The sequence below is a fragment of the Castor canadensis genome, chromosome 12 (assembly GCF_047511655.1).
Source record: "Castor canadensis chromosome 12, mCasCan1.hap1v2, whole genome shotgun sequence".
Classification (NCBI taxonomy): Eukaryota; Metazoa; Chordata; class Mammalia; order Rodentia; family Castoridae; genus Castor; species Castor canadensis.
Window position 1 is genome coordinate 86,642,915 of NC_133397.1, and position 23,395 is coordinate 86,666,309.

Here is a 23,395-nt window from a genome sequence, read left to right on the forward strand (position 1 = left end):
CTCACCTTTCATGAACAGGACCACCTTAATATAGCAACGCTTCAATTTTATTTCTTCAAGTCTCTGAGCATTACACACTGAGATGTTATCTGTCTTCAGACATTGCCCGTGAGCACCTATTTGATACCTTTTAATTCTATAAAAAGTTGAAGTTCCTACATGCATAAACACTCTATTTCATGCCCCGTGGAGACTGTAAACGAAAGATTAGGCCTGCTCCTGAGAAACCATCCATGCAGGTTCAGTTTGCTGGGTGTATAAAACTCATGTTGGAAGGCCTAGTTCTGTTCCCTTATCAAGCATGATTTCTCATTCTATATTGTGAAACTAGTTACCCCAGGTAAGATATGCCAGAATTCCCAATCTACAAGAAACTTTGGGCACCAGTGTATCTTTATTTTAGGAATTAATTATTCTGGGTACCTGATGCTATGTAACAAACTGCCCTAGTATATATTCCATAGGCATATGTACTCCACAGACTTTCAGGTCTGAATCTCAGGGCACTCACCACCCAGGGCCTATGATGCCATATGGGACACTTCTAAACTGTAGGTTTCTCATCAGAAACCATGGAAACCTTCTGATAGCAGCTCGATGTTTTCCAAATGTTGAAAGAGACGAAGTGTTAACCCAGAACTATACACCCAATGAAAACATCCTTCAAGAATAAAGGGAAGCCTGTAATGCAGCACTCAGGAAGCTGAGAGAAGAGAAGAGGATCTCGAGGGCTAGGCCAATGTAGCCTACATAACAAATCCCCATCCAAAAAAAAAAGGTTAATATTTCCCAACTTGGAGTATGAGGAATAAAGGAAGAATGACAGAAATGGTAAATATCTGGCAAAGAATAATAAACACACTAACATTAAAAATAGCGTAATTGGAAGGGCTGGGGATATAGTTGAGTGAAACAGTGCTTGCCTAGCATATGCAAGGCCAAGAATTCAATCCACAGCACTGGAAAAAGAGAAAAAAAAGAAAACCCACAGTCTAATAGAGTATGTATACATAATATGTAAGACAAGTAAAATATAAATGGTAGAGGACAGTTAAAGGGAAAAATGTAAAGTAAAATTTGTACATTCCATTGAAATGCTACAAAAGTCTAATTGGGCTCTGAAAAGACAAATTTTGTATATTATAATCCCTGGAGTTATTACTAAACACTGTACAAAGAAATGTAGGGGAAAATTAAATAAATTAAAATAAAATACTTAAAAAAATGTTTAATACAAAAGAAAGCAGGAATAACAGGCAGGGAAAGCAAGAACAACACCCAAGAAGCAAAGAGTAAAAAACAGAAAACAGATTGCAGGGCAGTAGTTCTAACTCCAGATATATATATATATATTTACATTAAATGTAAGTGGATAAACATGACAACTAACAGATAGACATTGTCAGAATGGATTTCTTAAAAAATAACTTAAATGTATGCTGTCACAAGACCTTCACCTCGAATGGGGTGATGCAGGTAGGTTAAAAGTAAGACTGTGGAAATAATATACTACACAAAACACTAGTTTTAAGGAAGCCAAGCTGAGCCAGGCACCAGTGACTCACGCCTGCAATGCTAGCTACTCAGGAGGTGGAAATCAGGAGGATCTGGTCAGCCTGGGCAAAAAGGTCTGAAGATTCCATCTCAACAGAAAAAAAATGCTGAGCATGGTGGTACATTCTTGTCATCCCCACAATGGCAGCAAGCAGAAAATAGGAAGATTGCAGTCCAGGTTGGCCTGGGCAAAAGGCAAGACCCTATGTCAAAAGAGTAAAAGGACTGGAGGTGTGGGTTGGTAGGTAGAGCACCTGCCTAGCAAGCTCAAAGCCCTGAGTTCAAACCTCAGTACCACAAAAATAAACAAACAGAAAACAGACTCAGCAAAGAATCACCAGGAACACAATGACATTGCATAAGGACAAAAGATCAGTTCGCAAAGAACAGACAACAATTTTTAAAATGTGTATCTACCTAAAAGAGCTTCAAGTTACATGAAGCACAACCCAAAGAACTGAGATCAGCCTTTAATACATCTCTTTTAGTAATAGAACTAGTGGACTGAAATCAGCAAGAATGTAGAACTAAAAGGCCATCAACCAATAGAATCTGACTGACATTTCTAGAACACTTTACCCAACAATATCGAAGTCATGTGTTCAGTACCTATTGAACATTTACCAAGATAGACCAAATATCACTTAATAAAACAAATGTACAGAAATCTAAATGAACCAAAATTAAATTAAAACAGAAAGACAGAAAAAGATTTCCAAAGATTGTAAATTAAACAAGAAATTTCTAAGTAATCCATGGATTAAAGAGAAAGTCTCAAAGAGTATTAGAAAATAGTTTTAGGTGAATGAAAATGAAAATACAACATTTCAAAATTTGTGGGTTCCAGCTACAGCAGTGCTTAGAGATAAACCTACAGCATTAAATGTTCCTATTAAAAAATGGAAAAAGTCTCAAATCAACCATCAACTTCCACCTTAAAAAACTGGGAATAGAAGAGCAAACAATATTCATAGCAAGATAGACATAAAACCACAAATTAGTAAGAATGAAAAGAGGAAAACAATAGACTGCCATTGATGAAACAAAAAGGTGATTTAATTCTTTAAAAAAAATCAATAGCATTGATAAGCCTATTGAGAGAGAGAGAGAGAGAGAGAATATGTCCATAGCAAGAATAAAAAGAGGGGATACCACCACACAGCCTTCAGATGTTAAAAGGATCATGGGGATACTATGATGGCTGCACCCACATAAATTAAACAACTTAGATGAGATGGACCAATTACTTAAAATCATAAACTCCAAACTCACACGAGGTAAAAGAGATAACTTAAAGAGTGCTATAACTAATCAATTGAATTTGTAGTTAAAAACCTGAACAAGAAATCTCCAGACCCAGATGGTTTCATTGATGAATTCTGCCAAATATTAAAAGAAGAAACATCACCAGATTTCTATGCAGTCTTTTCTAGAAAGTCTAAAAGGAGGAAATGCTTTCCAAAAAATTTATTCTATATGTCAGCATTACTCAAAAACAGTATGACAAAAGAAAACCTAATTCAAATACAGCAATACTATGAAAAACAGTGATGCTAAGGGAGGTCACATACAAGAGAGGGAGGGTAAAAGAAGGTAGTTAAGGTGAGTATGGTTGATGTACTCTCTATACAAGAATGAATATAGAATTTTTAAACCTGTTGAAATCACCATAAAAAAGGGACCAAGGTAGAAAGAAGAAAAATTGAGGAGATGAACCTAATCAGTCTGTAATATGTATATACATGGAAGTGCCACAAAGAAACTCCCTGTGTAGCTATCTTAAACAAGCAAAAATGTCATTTTTTTTCTTATACAAAAATCAGAGAACAGGACAGGGGAACAGATTCTGCCTGGGGGAGTTGATACCAGTGGAAGGGGGGAGAAGGGGAAATGGTGAAGGAGGGTGAATGTGGTGCAAATATTGTGTACACATGCATGTAAATGGAAAAATTGTATCTGTTGAAATTATTCCTAGAATGGTGTTGAAGGAGAATGATGGAAGGGGTGAATTCAAGCATTACATATTTGATATATCTTAAGAACTTTTGTAAATGCCACAATGTATCCCCCACTCAGCACAACAATTTAAAAAAAACATAATTACATCCAACTTTATATAGCAGAAAACACAATCAAGTAAACGTCATCCAAGGAATGCAAAGCTAAAAGTATTTTAAAATAAATCCGTGTAATACACCAGGTTGCCAGCCTACAGAAGAAAAACCATATGACATGGTCAGAACATTGTTGAAGAAAAGTTATTTGATACACTTGAACAACTATTTATGAAATAAAATCAAAATGGATCATAAGTTGAAAGGTAAAATATATAAAACTCTTAGAAGAAAACAGCAGAGAAATCTTTGTGACCTGAGGTTGGGTAAAGAGTTCCTAGACCAAACACTAAAAGCACAGTTTATAAGAGAAAAAAAAAAGACTTAACTTGGACTTGATCAAATGTAAAAACTTACCCTATGAACGATATCACCAAGAGATGAAGCAAGCTGCAGTTTAGGGCAAATATTGACAAACCACACATCTGACAAAGAACTCTTTACAATACAGAAAGAACTCTTAAAACTCAGCAGTTCAAGAAGTAACCCAATTTTAAAACAGGTAGAAGATAGGAGTAGATGCTTCACCAAAGAGGATGTACAGAAGGCAGAAGTGTACATGAAAAGGCGTGTGACATTGTTAACCATCACCAGAGATGCATGACATCGTTCAGCTATATGGAAATGCAGATTCACTCCCTGGTAAGCCACTGCTGGTCATTTCTGAGGTGGCTAAAATGTAAAGCACTGGCAGCATCAATCCCCTTGAGAACCGCTGGGTCACTCCTCGTTGCTGGCAGAACGTAAAATGACATAGTCACTCTGGAAAAGAGGTTAGCAGTTTCTTATGAAGTTAAGCCGACGCTTTCCGTAACACCCAACCCTCCTGCCCCTGGGCTGTTTACTTCAGAGATCTCAAAACATGGTCACTCAAAACTGATACACAAGTGTCCTGACAACCCTGTTATTCATAAGCACCCAAACTAGAAACCACCCATATCTCTCAGTGGGTTAGTGGATAAACCAGCGGAGATTTATTATATAGTAGAAAACTGCTTGTCAATAAAAAGGCTCAAGGTACAGATCCACACTGTGGGTGACTCTCACATTATGCTGGGTAGAAGCCAATCTAAAAACATTCGTTACATGCTGCGTGATTCTATTTATATGGCATTCTTCTTTTTTTTGGTACTGGGGTTTGAACTCAGGGCCTTGCACTTGCTAAGCAGGCCCTCTGCCATTCGAGCCGTATCTTCACCCCTTTTTGCTCTGTTTGTTTTGGAGCTGGAGTCTTGCTTTTCGCCCAGGCCAGTGGATCGCAGTCCTCCTGTTTTATTTTTCCCATTGTAGCTGGGATGACAGGTGTGCACCACCATATCCATCCATTGGTTGAGATGGGGTCTTGAGGACTTTTTGTCCAGGCTGACCTCAAACCATGATCCTCCTGATATCAGACTCCCGAGTAGCTAGGATTACAGGCATGAGCCACTGGCACTTATACTCTTAAAAAGAGTACACATGCTCTTCAACTTACCATGAGGCTACACTTCAGTAAACCCATGGCAGGTTGCAAATACTGTAAGTCAAAATGTATGCAATACGCCTAATGAAGAGAACATCCTTGTTTATCCACACGGCACCCTAGAGTGTGGGCTGTTTCCCTTGTGATCATGTGGGTGACCGGGAGCTGTGGCTCCCTGCTGCTGCCCAGTGTCCTGACAGAAGATTTTCCCATAGACCACCAGCTGGGAAAAGGTCAAAACCCAAAATTCAAAGTACAGTTTCTACTAGGTGTGTGTCACTTTCGCAGCATTGTAAAGGGAAAATTGTAAGTCAGACCGTTCTAGGTCATGATGGAGCACAGAGCAGAGCTCTGTGAGTTCTGCTGGCCGGAGTTCTAGGGAGTGGAGAGAATGAGGGAGTTTTGTCTTGATTGTAAGGGTGGTTACACAAATGTATACATGTGCTAAAATACACACAGTTGTGCTCAAGGGAAAAATCAGGTGTACTGTATGCTAATTTTAAGGATAAAATGTTTAAAGGTCTTTATTTTCAGCATTACTGTTCCTAGAAAATGGATCCTTTGTCTGGAACCTGCTTCATCCTCTCTGGTACCTCACAGGTGTTAGGACTCACACTGGGGGGCAGAGGGTCCTCATCACTCCTTCTTGTGTCTGCTCATGCCCCCCTACGTTGGGTTCCTCCTGCCTTCTCCTGGTGTCCTGACTGGTTTCCCTTCTCAACAATCATCAACACCCTGTCCCAGACTCATCCAAATGTGCCCCCAGATTACGGAGTGTCATTTAAGGCTCTGCTGTAGTTTGGCTCTAGAACGTTCTCCCAAAGGTCCCTATGTTAAGGCTTGGTTTCCAGAGTGGTTCTATTAGGATGTGGTAGAACCTTAGGAAGTGGGGCATAGTGGAAGGTCTTCTGGTCACCAGGGGTGTGCCCTTTTGAAGAGAATTGTGGGACCCCAACCCCTTCCTCTTTCTTTTGTTACCTGGACCATGAGGTGAGTGGATTTATTCTACTACATGCTCCTATCATGATGGGCTATGATTGACCCAAAGCATCCAGGGAAATAACTCATGGAATGGAACCTCTAAAACCTTTCCTCTTTATAAGTTGATTGTATCAAGTATTTTGTTATAGTGATGGAAAACTGTCTAGTACAGGCTCTGTGGTCTACCTCACTTTTCTTGCCCACTTTCTTTTCACTGAACTTTCTTCCCTGTCCCTAACATGACCACCTAGCTATTTCTTAGGCTCCCCATGCACCCCTTGAGGCTGCCTCACTTGCGAGCCCCTCTCTGAGAACTTCCTCAACCATCTCCTTGGCTCATCTCCCTCCTTTTGAACTCCTGGCCATTTGTGTGAACGTCCCACCCAGCTCATGTCACATGGCACTTGATAAGAACTACAGATGGTAACTCTGACACTGAACTTCTTTTATTTAGATATCAAGATCTGCTTGTTTTTGCCTCCTCCATATTACATAATGGAGCATCTTGTACACAGATGGTGCTAATCAAAGAACAAAGAACAAAGGATAGTCTTCCTTGTTTCTAATTGTTAAAGTCTGGGGAACCCTCATGTCAGAAAGTATTAGAAGATTACTGCAAGAGTAATCTTAGTTCATTTTGTGTCACTATTCACCCTGGGTGCTTTAAAAAAAAAGGGGGGTTCATTTAGCTCACATTTCCAGATGTCCAAGAGTACAGCAGTGACATCAGCTGGTGAGGGCCTCCTGGTAGATGGTAGATGGCATCATTTATCAGGAGGGTCTGTGTATATGTGTGTGTGTGTGTGTGTGTGTGAGAGAGAGAGAGAGATAGAGAGAGAGAGAGCCAGAAACAGAGAGAGGGAGGAAGAGAGGGAGAGGGTAGGGAAGGAAAGTCCTATGGTAAGAGAGGAAGCAAGAGAATGATCTGAGAAAACTAAAGACAACCCACTCTCATGGGTTATCTCCATTCCCATGAGATAGGCATTAATCCTTTCCCAGGGTGATGCCCTAATGGCCTAACCATCTCGCATTAAAGCCTCACCTCTTCAAGGTTCCACCATCCCAATACCATTACTCTGGGGTCCAAGCTTCCAACACATTAAACTTTGGGGTACAAAGCATGGGGGGGTTGGAGAATGGGGAAATGTCACTCAAATAATACAGAGCTAGCCAGGAAGAATAAGTTTTGAGATCTGTTGCAAAGGGTTGATGACTATCACTAATAATATTAATAATCTTAGTATTTCAAAGTTAAAGAGTACTTTTCAAATTTCCTACCACAAAAAGACAAGTGAGGTAATAGACATATTAAGTAGCCAGAATTAATCATTCCACATCACACATGTTGTACCTCATAAATATATTGGTTTTTATCAGCTGAAGATAATAATAAAACTCTTTCAGAAGCCCCTGTACTGTCAGGTGTGGGCCTGGAAAGTAACACCTGCTTCACTGGGGCTCTGTCTTTATTGTGAATGGCAACTTGAGCTACACTGCTCATCTGGATAGATTGAGTTGTACTTTGGCAACAAACAACCCCCAAATCCCAGGAAACCCTGCGTGTTCCTCCTAGGGCTGCTGGGGCCATGGTACAACTGTCCTTACTGAAAGGACAAGTTAAGAAACAGCAATGTGTCAGGTTCTGTGCTGGCTCTTCACACATCTACCTGGGGACTGACACAGATGTCCTCATGTTTCCTTGGCTGAGAGTCATACAGCCATGCTACACTTCCAGGGGCAGAGAAATGCAATCCTACTCTGTCTAAAAGGGAAACTAGAATTACTGTTTGAATAGCAACAGCAATGTTGCAGATGACCACAGCAATGGCACGGCCAGTCTAGGAGTTGTAGCTGGAATCACTCTCTTCCCTTGGTTTCTTTTCCCAAGTGGGAGTCCCAACACCATCATCCCATTTATGGGCAATGCTGTTTTTCTGTGGGATGTGTTCATTCCTGTGCCATAAACTCTAGCAGACAGAGTTACTCTCAGTCCTGTGCTCCAGAACACTGGATATGTGGCTCCTTAACAAAATATGCCATGGGATTTGGGGTACCCCAGAAAGAGACAGTGCTTCACCCATGGTGTGGGAGCCAGCCTGTATCACCACTTCTTCACTGTGTGATGTTGGCAAGTTGCACATTTTCTCAGAGCTTTGGCTTTTTCAAAAATCTGGGGAATAAGAATGAAAATTGTACCTACCTTTAAGGTTTTGTGAAGGTGAAAGAAATTATTACAGTTATGCATTGGCTAATGATGGAGATAGGTTCTGAGATATGCATAGTTAGGTGTCATCACCATGCAGATGTCATAGTGGGCCACACAAACCTAGATGACATAGCCTGCAGCACACCTGGGCTAGTGGTGTGTATGTATGGTATGGCCTGCTGCTGCTCCTAGGGCCATGATGAACAAAATAACGTGAGATGCAATCAAGTGAAAAGATGCCATCAAGTGATGAGATGAACACAAAATGTATGAGGCTGTTGCCAGCATAACACGACATAGAATTTTCCAGTAAGCCTCGTTCTAAGTACAAGGATACTCTACAATAATGATAAAAATGTGTAATACAATAAATATGTAAGCCAGGAACAGTCATTTATTATCATGATAAAGGATTATCTACTTAATAGTTGCATGGGCTGTTCTTTATATGATTGAAAACAGTGGAGTTTATTTACACACCAGCACTGCCACAGTCCCTTGCCTTGTGCTGTGATATTATGAGGTCACTAGGCCACAGGACTTTTCCTGTTTTGTTATACTCTTTGGGAACCACCACTGACCATGTGGTCCATTGTTGACTGAAATGTTTCATGTTTTGTGGCATATGACTATATGTATAAAGCATTACCCAGAGCTAGTTACATAGCAAGTGCCCAGCAATGGCATCTATGTAACCAGACCCAAAATTCCCAAGGCATCCAATGAAAGACACTTTAGAAAGGGTAACCTGGGGCTTTTTGAGTCCTTCATTAAAAAAATCAAAGAGTGAAGTTTATAGGGATGTGCATTTTAACATGCCTACATTTCCCTTCCTTCCTTTCTCCCTCTCTCTTTCTCTCACTCTCTTAAGCTCAGTAAGAGGAACACGAATCACCCAATTAAAAACAGGCAGAAGATTTGAACAGATGCTTTCCAAAAAGAGATATATGAATGGCCATTAAGCATGTCAAAAGATGTGCAACGTCACCAGTCATCAGAAAATGGCAAACTCAAATCACAATAAGATAACACAAAGTAAAAAAAACAATTCCTGACAATCCCAAGTGTTGGCAAGGGTGGTGGCACCTGGGACTCTCATTCATTGCTGGTAGAAATGAAAAAGGATATTGAAGCTTTGTATAACAATAGGGCAGTGTGCTATAACTTAAGCCTGCACATATCGAGTGACTCAGCAATGTCATGCTGAGTATTTGCCCAAGAGAAATGAATGCCTATGTCTACATAAAATATTACACAAATATGTACACAGATATTCAGAAAAGCATTATCCTATACTCCCAAACTGGAAATAGCCCAAGTTGCAGATGTTATATTCATACAATGGAGACAGAAAAGATAATGAAATATTAATATGTGCAACAACATGGATGAATCTAAGAACTTTATGCTAAATGAAAGTCAAAGACTAAATACCATATGATTCCTTTTATGTGAAATTCTAGAAAAGGCAAATGAAGTGCCTGTGGGGGCGGCTGGGAGAGGAATCCACAAGATGCAAGAAAAACCCCTTTAGGTTGAAGCAATTGTCTATCTTGGTTTTGTGGTGGTTATGCAATTACAAAAATTCATCAAACTATACACTTGAAATGGGTGGATTTTGTGGAATGCAAAAAATGCCTTTAAAAAATCCCCAGAGACAGAATGTTTAAGTTTAGTCTTTCAACCTGTGGTCCCAGTGCCTTGGCTTAAGTGGACTTTGTTACTGGAAACGAGGTCATCCAGGTGCTTGACTTTCTCTTGCCTCAGAGCTGTGGATCCAGCTGACATTGACCGATTTCCAGTGGGCACCACAGTACATCCCAGCAGAGGCTGAGTTTCTGTTGCTAATGATGACAGCCTTCATGGAATTCTCTGCCAGGCCGTGTTCATCGTCACTACACCCATTGAAGAAGAGAACAGAGCAATAATGAGCTGGGTGTTATCAGCTCACAAATAATTTATAATGGGCAAACTAGGACAGGAGCAGAGCTTTTTTTGGCGATGGAGGTTGCATGTCACTCTTTAAAATCTAGGCTAAAAAATTATTTATAATGTAGAGACAGTCAGAAAGGGAAAGGGTCCTTTCTTCTCTCCCATGTGTGAACACTGTGCCTTTTACCCTGAACTAGCAATAGAGCAGCTCAGCATCTTCCTGCCACACCTGCCACCTGCACCCTTTGCAGTGTAAGGGCACTTGGGAAAGTAGTAGCACAGCCAGGAAAGTGGCCTTTGCAGGAATCCATTAATCCAAAACCCAAGAACGAACAGGAAGGAGGGAAAAGTCAAGAGAAAGAAAAAAAAAACATAGGAAAAACAAGTAACGATGCACTGGAGTCAGGCTTCGACACTCTGAGATATGATCAGGAAACATTCCAGACTGAGGTAGGATCAGCATAAAATGGGTTGTAAACATGTGTGTTGAAATAAAGACAGGTGCATGTCACAGGCAGAGCAGATAAAGACCATTGTGGCATCCAGGGAAAGGGTACTTGGGTTGTGTTCGTATGATTCTCCAGGCTATTTGGGGAAGTAGGGTCTTCACTGATGCTGATGCCTGAAGTTATTGATACCTGCCCTAGGGGAGGTGAGCCACCATCTACCATCACCTTCTGTTCTGACCATACCTTCTCTCCTGGCTAGGAGCCTCCCGCTAAAGGATCCACTTTCCCAGGAACCTTGATCGCAAGCCCCAGGATACCTGAACAAACATGCAGACCACATGTGACAGCTATGAGCAATGGCCACTCTCCCCTCATGGGACAAGTCCATCTTGGGCATCTTTGGGAAGGGTGGGGCAACTTACCCAGTTTTGGATCACCCTGGGATAAGCCAATTGTTGACAAAGGGACCTTGGTGTGTGGTTAAAGATCAAGACCCTGCAGGAGACTGCTTCTTGGGCTTCCTCAGGGGAAGGGCTCTCTCTGTCATGTGTTCCTTGTTCATTGGTCTGTTAGAGCATCCCTAGAGCCCTGGTTCCCTGTTCTAATTCCTGTGAAGCCTGGTGTTTCTCAGAGGTGGCTTGGTGGTCCAGGAGAGGTTCCCTCCCCTCAAATTGAGTGGCTTCACTTCTACCTCTTCTATAGGCACACAGTATAGATGTTATGTTTTAAATAGACGCATCTTTTAGAGCAGTTTGAGGCTCACAGAAAAATTGACAGGGCAGTACAGATGTGCCCCACATGCACACAGCCTCCCCTGCCATGGTCATCCCCCACCACTTGTTACAAAAGATGAGACACATTGACAGGTCATAATCACCTGAAGTCTGTGGTTTACATTAGGGTTTGCTTTTGGTGCTGCACATTCAGTGGTTTTGGACAAACAGAGGCATGAGCCACCATCACAGGATCACATGGGGTGGTTTCATTGCCCTCCAAATCCTTTGGGCTCTGTCTGTTCACCCCTCTCTATAGTCCAGCAAGGAGACTAATCACTGTCTCCACAGTTTCACCTTTTACAGAACATCCTACAGTCAGAGTCAGTCAGCATGTGGCTTTCTCAGACTGGCTTCTTTGACACAGTAATATGTATTTGAGTTTCTTCTGTGTCATTTTTAAAGAGTGCTCCGTTGCTTGTGGCAGCTGTATAGCCACACTGAGTATGAGCGGCCACCATGGCTTATGGACTGTGCAGAACATGCCTGTCTTCCCAACAGGATGTTGATCTTGGGGAAAGGGCCAGGACATTTGCCCTGGTAGCATACATGGGACACCGGGCCAACCTCCTGATTTGGCACCAGGTTAGAAGCCCTGAGTGGAAGGGGACAGGGTTGAAGCCTTAGGAAGTGCTCTCAGAGTGCATCCCTCTGGGTGATGCCATCCAGATAAACAGTGTGCTGCTTGCTCTCTATGAAGTTAGAGGGGCAGAACTGGCAATGGAGTTCAGCTGTATAAGGTTTTGTATGTGAGTCAGAACTTACTTATTAATGCTGTCTCTCTTTGTGGCCAAGAGTCTAGCAAAACATCTTTCTTGCCCCATTACTCAGCTCTGAAACGTGGCTAAAGTTACCACCCGGAAAGAGTTTCTGATAAGATGATCTCAGGAGAACACTCTTGGCTAGAAAGTACCTCTGTTTCTTAACTAAGCCTTGGTAGAGTGGAATGTTCCAGTAACCTGTGTGCTGTGTGTGTGTTGCAGAGCTTCTCGAAACAAGTCTGAGAAGAAGCGTCGGGACCAGTTCAATGTTCTCATCAAAGAGCTTAGCTCCATGCTTCCTGGAAACACGCGGAAAATGGACAAAACCACTGTGCTGGAGAAGGTCATTGGGTTTTTGCAGAAACACAATGGTAAAGGTTGCGCTTCTCTCTGGTTTTATCCCGCCTTAGCAAGGATACTCTCATCAGTTACAGGCTCCCTTGTCAAACCCCCCCAGTCTCCACAATAGTCCCAAGTTCAGCAATTTGGGGAGAGGACACTGACATCCAGATTCTTTTACAGACAGAGGAGAGTCACAAGAGTAGCCTCACAGGTGGCACTCAGCCCAAGCAAGTGGAGTCATCATAGGTGCATCTTCATCAGAAATTTATGCTGGGGACATGGCTTAAGTGCATGAATTGAGTTCAAACTCCAGTATCGCAAAAATTAGTTCTTCATCAGGAATCCTTGGAGGAGGCCAGTGTCAAAGCCCAGGTCAAGAAGTGTAAGCTTCCCCAATAGCTGCCTTCCTGGTCTACTTCTGCTTTCCCCAAATGTGACATCTGTTCTGACCCCCACTACCAGAGGTTGGTTTTGCCTCTTGGGATCTTGGTCGGATGGAAGCACGCATTATGTGTAGGATGCCCTGCATCGTGTTCATTTCCATCGGCAGATATGATGCAGTCATATGCAGTTACCACGGGAATCCACCCTTGAACTTGTCTGTCAGTTCATCCTCTCTGCAACCCTTTTGTGTCAGTGCTGATTGCACCTACCCCTGCCCTCACCTTGGATGGTACCAAAAAAAAAAAAATGAGAAAATAGTTAAGAGGGTTCCTGAGCAATTCACAAGCAGAAGGAACAGAAGTCTTTTTGCCTTAACCATGACACCAAAATAATAAAGTCAGAAATGTCAGAATCCTTGAGGAAGTAATTACAGATCTTCTGTGCACACCATCATGTCTCTCCCCCTGAACAAAAGTTTTCTTAGACAAGGTGATTTCATGGAAGAGAGCACTGCTGGGACGTGGGATAGTTTCATTATTCATGTTACTCTTTTACTGTCTCTTTGATAATTGTATATACCTATTAACAATATGACAGCAATAACAGATCTGCCTATCGTTTTTTTCAAAACTGCCAATGGAAGAGTCAAGTGCACTGTAATTGCTTTTATTAAAAGTCAGGGAAGACCAAACAAGCAGAATTGGAATAAAGTGTTACAGCAGTATTGGACTGCCCTGATCATTTAAACAGGATGCTTGTATTTCCTAAATAATGATTTATCCAAGTAAAACAGCAGGTTGATTTGATTGCCAAGATATTTTGTGCAAATTACTCAAACTAGGTCAGTGCCACAGAGAGGCAAGACAGCTGTTAAATAGGACAGCTGGGATCAAGTTCATCAGTGTGACATTTATGCTGGCCTCTGTCCACTGTGGAAGTACACAATTATCAAATCTGGGCCTTGGAAAGGACAGGTCAGGAGAAATGCAGCCTCCTAACCAGGAGGGCCTGTCTGGTCTTTTTCATAAGACGAAGACCCGCTCTGCATAACCTGCCTCAATGTTGACAGGATGACTCCAGGATCTCACTCTTCTCAGTGATTCCATATCCCAAGAAAACAGAAAATCCATAGCAGACATGAGCAGGTGTATGCCACAGGGTTGAGGATAATGGTGCTGAGGGTGTATTCAGGGCTCCCTGCAAGCCATGCATTGTGCTAGGGGCTCTGTATGTAGCAACTCCTCTCAATGGCACAGCAGCACTTTGAATAGTCCCATTGGACAGATAATGCAACTGAGGCACACAAGGCTAAGTCACTCATTCAAGTCCAACAGCCAGGAATACGTGGTATCTAAACCCAGTATCCTGGCCATAGAACCCTGTGTTTTGTTTGTATTGTTTTATTTTTCTTATTGTTGAGTTTGTTTTTGTGTTTTTGTTTTTGTTGTTGTACTGGGGGTTGAACTTAAGGCTGCATACTTGCTAGGTAGGCTCTCCACCACTTGAGCCACTCCACCATCCCTTTTTGCATTGGTCATTTTGGAGATAGGGTCTGGCTTTATGCCCACACTGCCTTGACCATAATTCTCCTATTTGTGCTTCCCTGCCTAACTGGGATGACAGTCATATGCCATTGTTCCCAGCCACTATACTTTGGTTTTAATACCTCGCTTGTCTGTTTCTCTACCAGAGATGTTGTATAGGGCTCATAGAGATATTTAAATCGTAATTGTACAGTAGCTATGCATTAACATCTCCATTTAGACTATTTCTTCTCAACCCATTAGAATCACCTCACTCAAGGAGCTTTTAGAAAATACATTTGAGCTGATACCACCCACAGATGAATAAATCAGAATCTCTGGGCACAGGTCCCCAGCAGGGTGCTAGAAACAGCTTGTGCCAGCGTAAGGGAGGATTGCTAAATTTTCAGGCATTTCGCAAGCTAGTTGACATCAAGTTGGTAACTTGCAATCAGCATGGTAAGGGTATTTACACAGAAATGGGCAAACATTCCAGATCCAGGCCTTTGTGGTGGGGGTGAAGAGTCCTTTACCCACAGACCCCTAGGCACTGGAATATTTAAAGCTCCTGAGGTCTTTCCATTGTGCAGCCAGGGTTAGGAAGTATGGATTTTGACAGGCTTCCTGTCTTCATTCAGGCTGGAGGGAGTCTATAGGATAAGTAATGGTGACTAGGCCCAGGTAGTTGTGGTAATTATTTAGTTCTTTCCTTATTCTTTCAGGCACCCTTACTTTCTCAGCCTAGGAGATGGATCTTGATCCTGGAATGCACATTCATTTTCTTTGAAGTAATCTAAATTAAAATAAGAATCTGGGGCTGAGGCATGGCAAGTGGTAGGACACTTGCCTAGCAAAGCTTCAAACTCCAGTACTGCTAATAAAATAAGAATCTGACCACATCTTTTGGTCAGTGAGATTTCACGTCAACAGTATTTGTTATAAGAAAAAAAACAAACCCTAATGTATGTAAATAGGGTATACTGGACATCTTTGTCCACATCCTTCTGCATGCTAGTTCTACAGGGCCTGGCTAGCCCATATATTATCCTTTTCCTGTGTGAGTATCACACTGATTAAGTGTAATGTCGTCCCAACATCAAGTCCCATTCCTTATACATGTCTCTTCAGTGTGTCTGCCTTCATGGATCGGGATGGGGTGGAGTGGAGGAGGCCACAGAACAAGGAGAAATGTCCCTTGGACAGGGTAATATTTGCCCACCTTGGCAGTTGGACTTGGACATCTCTCCCATTTTCCAGACTTTTCTTTTACCACATAGAACCAAACATGTGCTGTGCCTTATCCAGCATACCAGCAGCAATTGGGAGATAAGATTTTTTACAACTATAAATTATACCAGAGTAGAACTGGATGGGAGGGGATTATACTATTAATTGTAATGTTTTCTTTGCCAAAAAAAACAGTTCTTACTGGTTAGCAAATACTTCAGCCACACCTCTTCACCAGTCCTGCCCCACTGCTTATGATATTGGTCACATCAAATGCCAGTGGATATGTAATTATAGCCCTGAATTTTATTTCCCAGTGTGATATCTTATCTAATTTATCATATTTTAATATGCAAAGGATTGAGCCTTATCTTTCAAGAACTAAAATCAAATTATTGAAATATATGGTGAATGAAATGGCTGTTTTCAGTAGTATTATGTTGGTGTCAAGAACCTATCCAGTCTTAAGGAATGACCTAAAGGTTACTTATGTCAAAGCAATGACTTTCATTTTCCTTCACCATTAAGTTGAATGAACCTCTGTCTAAATGAACTTTGAAAGGCTTACAGTCTACAGTTTATCCTACTGGTCAGAAGTGTTTTTTCAGATGAATGTATGTACTGGGGAGAAGTAAGAAGGCATCTGTGGGGTCCGTCTCTTTTCTAAGTGGTCAAGCTGTGGCAATTATTTGTGTAAAAGCTTAGGAGTTGCTCCCTTGCTTCAGCTGACACCCCAGGATGAACACTGACCAAGATTTATATATAGTGCCCTGCCTCTGCTTCCCAGGATGCATTTCACCACAAGCATCATGGCATCCAGCGCTATGAGGTAGCCCCACACACTGGCCCTCCTCAGAGCTGTGGACTGCCTTGACTGTTGGAAACCTTTCCTCATTTCTTCCTGGTTTCAATTACCAAAGGTTCTTAGCAGCTCTTTTGTATTCCTTTAAAATCACAAAGGACAAAAAGTCCAATTTTGTATAACAACAGCAACAATTTGTCCTTTCAGACATCTGGAAGAGAAAAAACCTCCTAGAGAGCCTGGCATTGCCAGGAACATTGGTGATAGATGGAATAAGTGAAGGTTTACAGAGTCTTGTGTGAAACTCAGCCATTCACATCCTCTCTATTCATGAATGATGGCTGAATTCATTCAGATTCGTTCATTCAGACAGCAGAATTCACTCCCATGCTCCATGTAAAAGATTACCAAAAACAGTGGTGGAGAGGCTGGAGTTGTAGCTCAGTGGCAGAGCACGTGCTTAGCATGTGTGGGGACCTGTCTTAAATGCCCAGCACTTTAAAAAAACATGCAAAGGAGAGAGCCTTGAAATTTCATCTAGTTGAAAGTGGGCAGATTACCTGCAGAACAATTATTTGCTTTCTCCAAGAAGTTGTTCAACAGGTTAGTTTTATTATCTGAGGTATAAGTTGTATGTTCATATAGATTTCTTAGCACCAAGAAAATAATCTCTAGAGAGAGCTTTTGTCACATAAAGTGGAGAAAAATGTTGGCTTAAGATGGAGGATAAACCAAAGGAAAAACAACTTATACAATAGCACATTGCACTGTCTGTAATATCTTATCAGAGATAATTTCATAATAGAACAAACCATATTTTTAAATTCAAAAGAGCCAGAATATTTCATAAGTCTATATAAGCCAATAATTATTAAATTGGCAAATGTGAAAAATATCTTGGAGTAAGATAGTTACATGAGACGTATAAGTTACAGATTAACCAAAAAAAAAAAAAGTTTGGAGAAAAGTTCAGGCCCTTCAAAGCAACTAAATGGATGAGGATTAGCTCGGGTAGGGCGCTTGCCTCCCATGCGTGAGACCCTGAGTTTGATCCCCAGCACCACAAAAATAAATAGATAGATAGATAGATTAAAGAATGAGTATTTGCATAGCACATTATTATTCAGTAATGGAAATGGTGAAAATTTTGTTCCATTGTACATAACACAGTGGGTTATTTACTATATGCCTAAGAAGTTTTTGGAATTGGAATTATTCTGTGTTTTGGAGATTGGTGTGTGTGTGTGTGTGTGTGTGTGTGTGTGTGTGTGTGTTGCATGAGTAGAACCCAGGGCTTCCCACATACAAAGCACATGCTCTTCAACTGAGCTCTTTGGAATTGTGAAAATCCCCGATGTCTGGAGTGTTTGCCTCCACCAGGAAGAAGCAGCTTAAGAAGATACACCACCACACAGTCCTTGTTCCTGTTGCCTTGTTAGGTGGAAGCTACCTGATTCCATCCATGGATGATGGAAGCTTTGTCACGTAAAAGTTCAAGGGCATTGTGTCACCTGCAGTGGCAGGTGCTACACCCATGCTAGGAGTGGTGTACTATGAGATCATCAAAAGTGTTTTGAAGCCCATTATACCCAAAGTTCCCAAGTCTTGGAAATCAGGATAACATATTTCCTTGTATTGATTTCTTTAATGGTATTACATAGAGGTTTTCACAAAAATGACATAGAAGTAACATCTGCTTCATTTGTTAATTCCAAATTTTAGGTCCCCTTTAATATAAAAGTTTGTTTTTCTTTCTTTTTTAGAAGTCTCAGCACAAACGGAAATCTGTGACATTCAGCAAGACTGGAAGCCTTCGTTCCTCAGTAATGAAGAATTCACCCAGCTGATGTTGGAGGTGAAATGTACTTTCATATCAGCTTACTTAGTTGCAAATTAAATGGTACCTCCTTGTTCCTGATACAACCCTGTGTTCAAAGGAAGCAGAGATTCTTGGCCCTCCAAAGAGGTCTTGAAATAGTGGCCTGAGACTCTGCCTGCTGTCGCTTATGCTCTGGCTACTGAGTAGGGCAACATAAGTAAGAATCCCTCATCTGAATGTAGTTGTGTGCTGTGGCTGTGGCTGTGGCTGCAGCATGGCCCTTTCATGTCTTCCAGCCACAGGACATCAAGTGCAAGAACCAGGAGAGGGCAGTGGAGGTTGGTAGAGAGTGGAAGAAGGGAAGGAAAATTGCATCCTTGCATCTGTCATTTGGCTCAGAGGGTCTGCTTTTTAGAGTACAGTGATTATACTTTTTTCCCTAAGTAGAAGCACATTTGGAAAACAAAAGTCTTCTTAAAATTATGCTTTTAACTTGAGCTCATATCGTGGGGACATGGCATGTGGGTTTCAGTCATGGTGACCTGTGCCTGTACCCCACTCAGCCCTTGCTGTGCTAAGATGCCCACACTCCTTCCTCTGGATCAGGTGCCAGGTTCACTGTAGGGCTGTGTTTGTGAAAACCTGGCTGATATCAGCTAGTGGACTCCCTCAGCATCCTCATATATGGGTAAAAGTCCCAATACAGATGAGAGTCAGTCTCTACAAAGCTTCTGGCAGCGTGCTCTGATTTCCAACCTAGGGAGAAGACTGGAGGTACATGGGTATGGCCATGAGGACAGTGAGAGCCTCAGACATAGCATGTGCAGGCCCTTGTCCCAGGAGAACTGGAACAGGCAAGTTTAGCAAAAACCCATGTGCCAGTGACTGGCTTCTGGCAGGGTTTCGAGAGAGTGGCTTCTTAGGATAAATCTTTCTATAGCTCATCTATGTGCCTATATAAGACTCATGTAAACTTCAATTTACATAGATTAACTATGCAGAAAACAGAAAGTACTGGAATAAGAAAATGCCAGAATAAAAATGTCCAAATATTATGAAATACAAATGCATTAATGAACATTTGCATAAAATGAAAGATACTTAACTCTACATGGGAACTATATTTAAAGAAAATACAGAACTTTCTGCAGAAGCAGTGCATCTTAAGTATGTTAAATTTAAAACAGCTTGTGAAATACAATGTTAAATTAATGCATCATTATGCTACTTTACATACATTGATTTATCTTTTAATTCTTATGGAAAAGTAGTTAAAACAGGTAGCCCTATTGAATCAAGTGCTTTTTAAAGAGCCTGTGTCACAACCTTTTTGGGTTTTTTTATGCTGAGTTTTAAAGTATCAAAAGAATTTGAGGAAACAAGGCCTTTATGAAATTAAAATGGATACATTTATGGGCTGGAAGACAGTACTAAGATTCAGGAAACTGGAATTTCTAGAAAACGTTTTTAGAATAATATGGAAAATTTTAATACACTTCATGTACCTGCTGCCAGCATGGACTCCCTGAAGTGGATAGGAAGGAAGCACACTGGATGAATGAGTTGGATCTAAAATCAAGCCTATTTGACCAGCAGGCCTGCTTTGTGAATTACAGCTCTGAGCTGGAAATCCATCAGCAAGTAAATCTCTATGTTAAGCTTCTCTTCTAACCTGCTACTCTTTGGTAGACACAGACCTGGTTTTGAGTGGCCAGAACCTTCTGATTTCTCCTCCCTGATAGCCTAAGCTCCCCCATCCACCTCCCCACAAAAACTGGCCCTCATGATGACATCACCAGTTTCCACAGTGCAACTTCTTTGTGGTGTGAGTCCTCTTCAGCTGCACATGCTGCTCCTCTTGTCAGAGCCACTCTGTGAGGGTCCTCATGAGGACATGAAGCTCCAGATGTCACGTCTTGGAAACCAGGAGGTTCCCTTTTTCTTAATGGTGACAGAACCTAGGAGAGAATGCACCATGTCCCCTGGGTACTGCTGGTGTCTCTGGGCGTAAGTCCCTCCTTCTTTCCTCTTTCTCTCAGAAAGAAAGAAAGCCAGACTCCAGGAGGACTTACATAGTTGTAAAGTGTGAAAGAATAAAGATGGCCTTGCTGTAGACAATCCCCTGATAAAATACAGACTGTGGTGACAAGCACCTGGACAAGTGACTTGAAGAGAGGGAAAGCTCTTGTTGACTGGGAATTAAGGAGTTCATGTTATTCTGTACTTTATTAAGAAAAGCTATCATAATTTTTTCTCTTAGGCCAAAGGCTATCCCAGAGAACACAAGTATGTTCCACCAGCATTAGGAATTAGCAGAAAGCAGCTGTTTCAGTTCTTTCTGGTGTGTGGCAGGTATAAAATTCTGGGACCTGTCAAAATCACCTTTACTGGATAGGGGCACATGGCTGTGACATTGCCTGCTATTGACTCACTGTCAGTGCTGCTGGTGAGACTTCCAAAGTTGTGAAATGTGGCAAGTGTTCTTAACACAGTGACTTAGCACAATCCTTGCATGTTTGATAGAAAATGTCAGTGAGCCATAGAAAGGTTTCTTCCATCTATAAATACTAGAGCTTTTTAACACCCACTTGCTTGACAAAATCAAAAAGAAATGGGCTCACTGTGCAGAGAGACCATGTGTATGGCTACTACTTTACCCAGCTTTCTACTCTGTTTTTTCTAGGAAGACCCACCTGTGTCATCAACTCTACCTCTACGCCTTAAAAGCATTCACCTCAGGAGTGGTGGTTACCAGAGGCTGAGGAGGAAGGGATAGGGAAAGGTCCATCAGTGGGTGCTGAGTTACAGTAGCTAGAAGTAGGAAGCTTTGGTGTGCTAGCACAGTAATGTGATTCTAGGTAATGATAGTGCTCTGCCTATTTCAAAAAACTAGAAGAAAGGATTTTTTAGGGGTTCAAACTGAGGTTTGAACTCATACCTTGTGCTTGCTCGGCAGGTATTCTACCACTTGAGCCACACTCCAAACCCATTTTACTTCCTTATTTTTGAGAGAGGATCTGGCGCTTATGCCCAGGCTAGCCTGGACCTCGATCCTCCTATTTATGCTTCCCACATAGCTGAATGACAGGAACATGACCCTGTGCTCAGCTCTTATGGGTTAAGATGAAGTCTCATGAGGCCCATGCTGACTTCATACCAAGATCCTCCTAATCTCCACCCCCTGAGTAGCTAGGATTATAGGTGTAATCTATCACACTCAGCCTAAGAAAGGAGTTTTAATGTTTGCACCATAAAGAAATGATAGATGTTTGAGGGGATAGTTTTATTTATCCTGACTTAAACATTCAGTGTATACATGTGCCAACACATCACATGGCACCCTGTGAATATGTACAATTCTTATCTTTTATGTATCAGTTCAATTTAAATTTAAAAATAAAAGAAAAGGCAATTTAGAAAAAATGAGTGGGGGAACAAAGAAATAAAAGTTACTGGGATATACTTCTTTTGTTCACCATAACCCATGACTCTAATCCAGAGTTTCTCAACCTTGGCACAAGTGACATTTTGGACCTTTTAGTTTGGGACCTGGCCTGTGCAGCATACGATATTTTGCAGTATCCCTGGCCTTCCCTCTAGATGACAACATCACCCTTCCAGTAATGACAACCAAAACTACCTGCAAACATTGCCATATGGCTCCGGGTATGAACCACTGGTCGAACTTCATTTCAGAAATGTGCTTTACACTGGACGTGGTGGTACAGGCCTGTAATCCCAGCTCCTCAGAAAGTGGAGATGGGGAGGATCTCAGGTCAAGGTCAGCCTAGGCAAAAATAATGAGACCTTATCCAAAAAACAACTAAAGCAAAAAATAAAAAGGGCTGGAGGTATGGCTCAAGTGGTAGAGTAAAGAAAGCCCTGAATTCAAACCCAGACCACCAGGAAAAAAAAATATGCTTTCATCTATTTTTCAGTCTTAAATCTTGCCATATATCAGTGTAAAATAATAAATGAGCCTCATGTCAGTTTTCCTGGTGGAAAGTGCTCCCTGTCCTTGTCATACATCATAAAACTGCCCATCAGCACAGTTAGTGTCCTGTCTCTGGTTCTTGCTGTGTTGCTCTAAGGCAAAGCCTCCTAAACTTCAAAGCATCAGTGCCCCCTCACCCTGCAGATGCCCTGGGAGAATCTAGTTAACGGCATACAGAATGTTTCCAGAGCTTTCTAAGAACATCACTTTTCTTTTAAACCCAAAACAGAAAAGTTCCCAGGTTTGCAGAAGATAATATTTCAGAGACAGAATAAGTAAAACAACAGTGAACACCCCTGAATACATGTATTACTCCCTCAAAGATACATTTTCTGGTGAGGTGAGCTTCAGTTTTAATCTCTTCCATTTCACTGGGGATCCACAGCCAACCAGTTGCTGGTGTGACCCCATTCTTCAATGAAATCCGTAATCCAAGTTTTATATATCAGGTTGGAGATGTCTTATGAAAGCATTATAAACATCGAGATTAAAATAAATCTTAAACAAGACTCTTAAAACTCCAAAAGTGTCTGCTTTGTGAGAAAACATTGCCCACATCAATCTTTCTTGCATCATAAGCACCAGGACTACAGTAGGCACCCAGTAGATACCTTTACATTAATGCTTCTTTTCAGACATTCAGAAATGCTTATGAATTATAAAACCCCCACCTCACTCAGCCTCATGGAACACTGTGAATGTTCCTTACAAATGTTTCCTTCCATAGCTATTTCCTCCATGGAAGTAAATGCAGGCAGAGGTCAACGTTGGCCCCCAGGCACACTTTCTGTATGCAAGGCATCTTTTGGGGCCTTACATCTTGCAGAAAATGTCTACTGCTAGACTCAAAGTGATTATCAGGGCTCCAGGGATGGGGACCATAATGTATTGCTGATACCTTTTAATGGTTATGATGATGTTTCTGACTCAGCTGAATAGTGTACCTATTATGAAACTACTTAAGCAGTTTCCACAGCTAGATTTTACTTGGTGATGCCAGTAGGTTGACTTTGTGATTGAGTCTGTTGTATGTTCACAAGCACTTTTCTGGGGCTAGAGAAATTCTGTGCAA

The 23,395-nt window shown here is 41.5% G+C and overlaps 1 protein-coding gene across 6 annotated transcripts in view; it reads left to right on the forward strand.

Moving 5' to 3' along the window:
• Positions 1-23,395, forward strand: part of Npas2 (neuronal PAS domain protein 2) — a 156,293-nt gene that overhangs the window by 80,883 nt on the left and 52,015 nt on the right. For all 6 annotated transcript variants that reach the window (XM_074050369.1, XM_074050371.1, XM_074050370.1 and 3 more), the window contains exons 3-4: positions 12,455-12,603; positions 18,274-18,365. In XM_074050369.1, the coding sequence (XP_073906470.1) occupies positions 12,455-12,603; positions 18,274-18,365 (241 nt within the window). The remainder of the gene's footprint in view (positions 1-12,454; positions 12,604-18,273; positions 18,366-23,395) is intronic.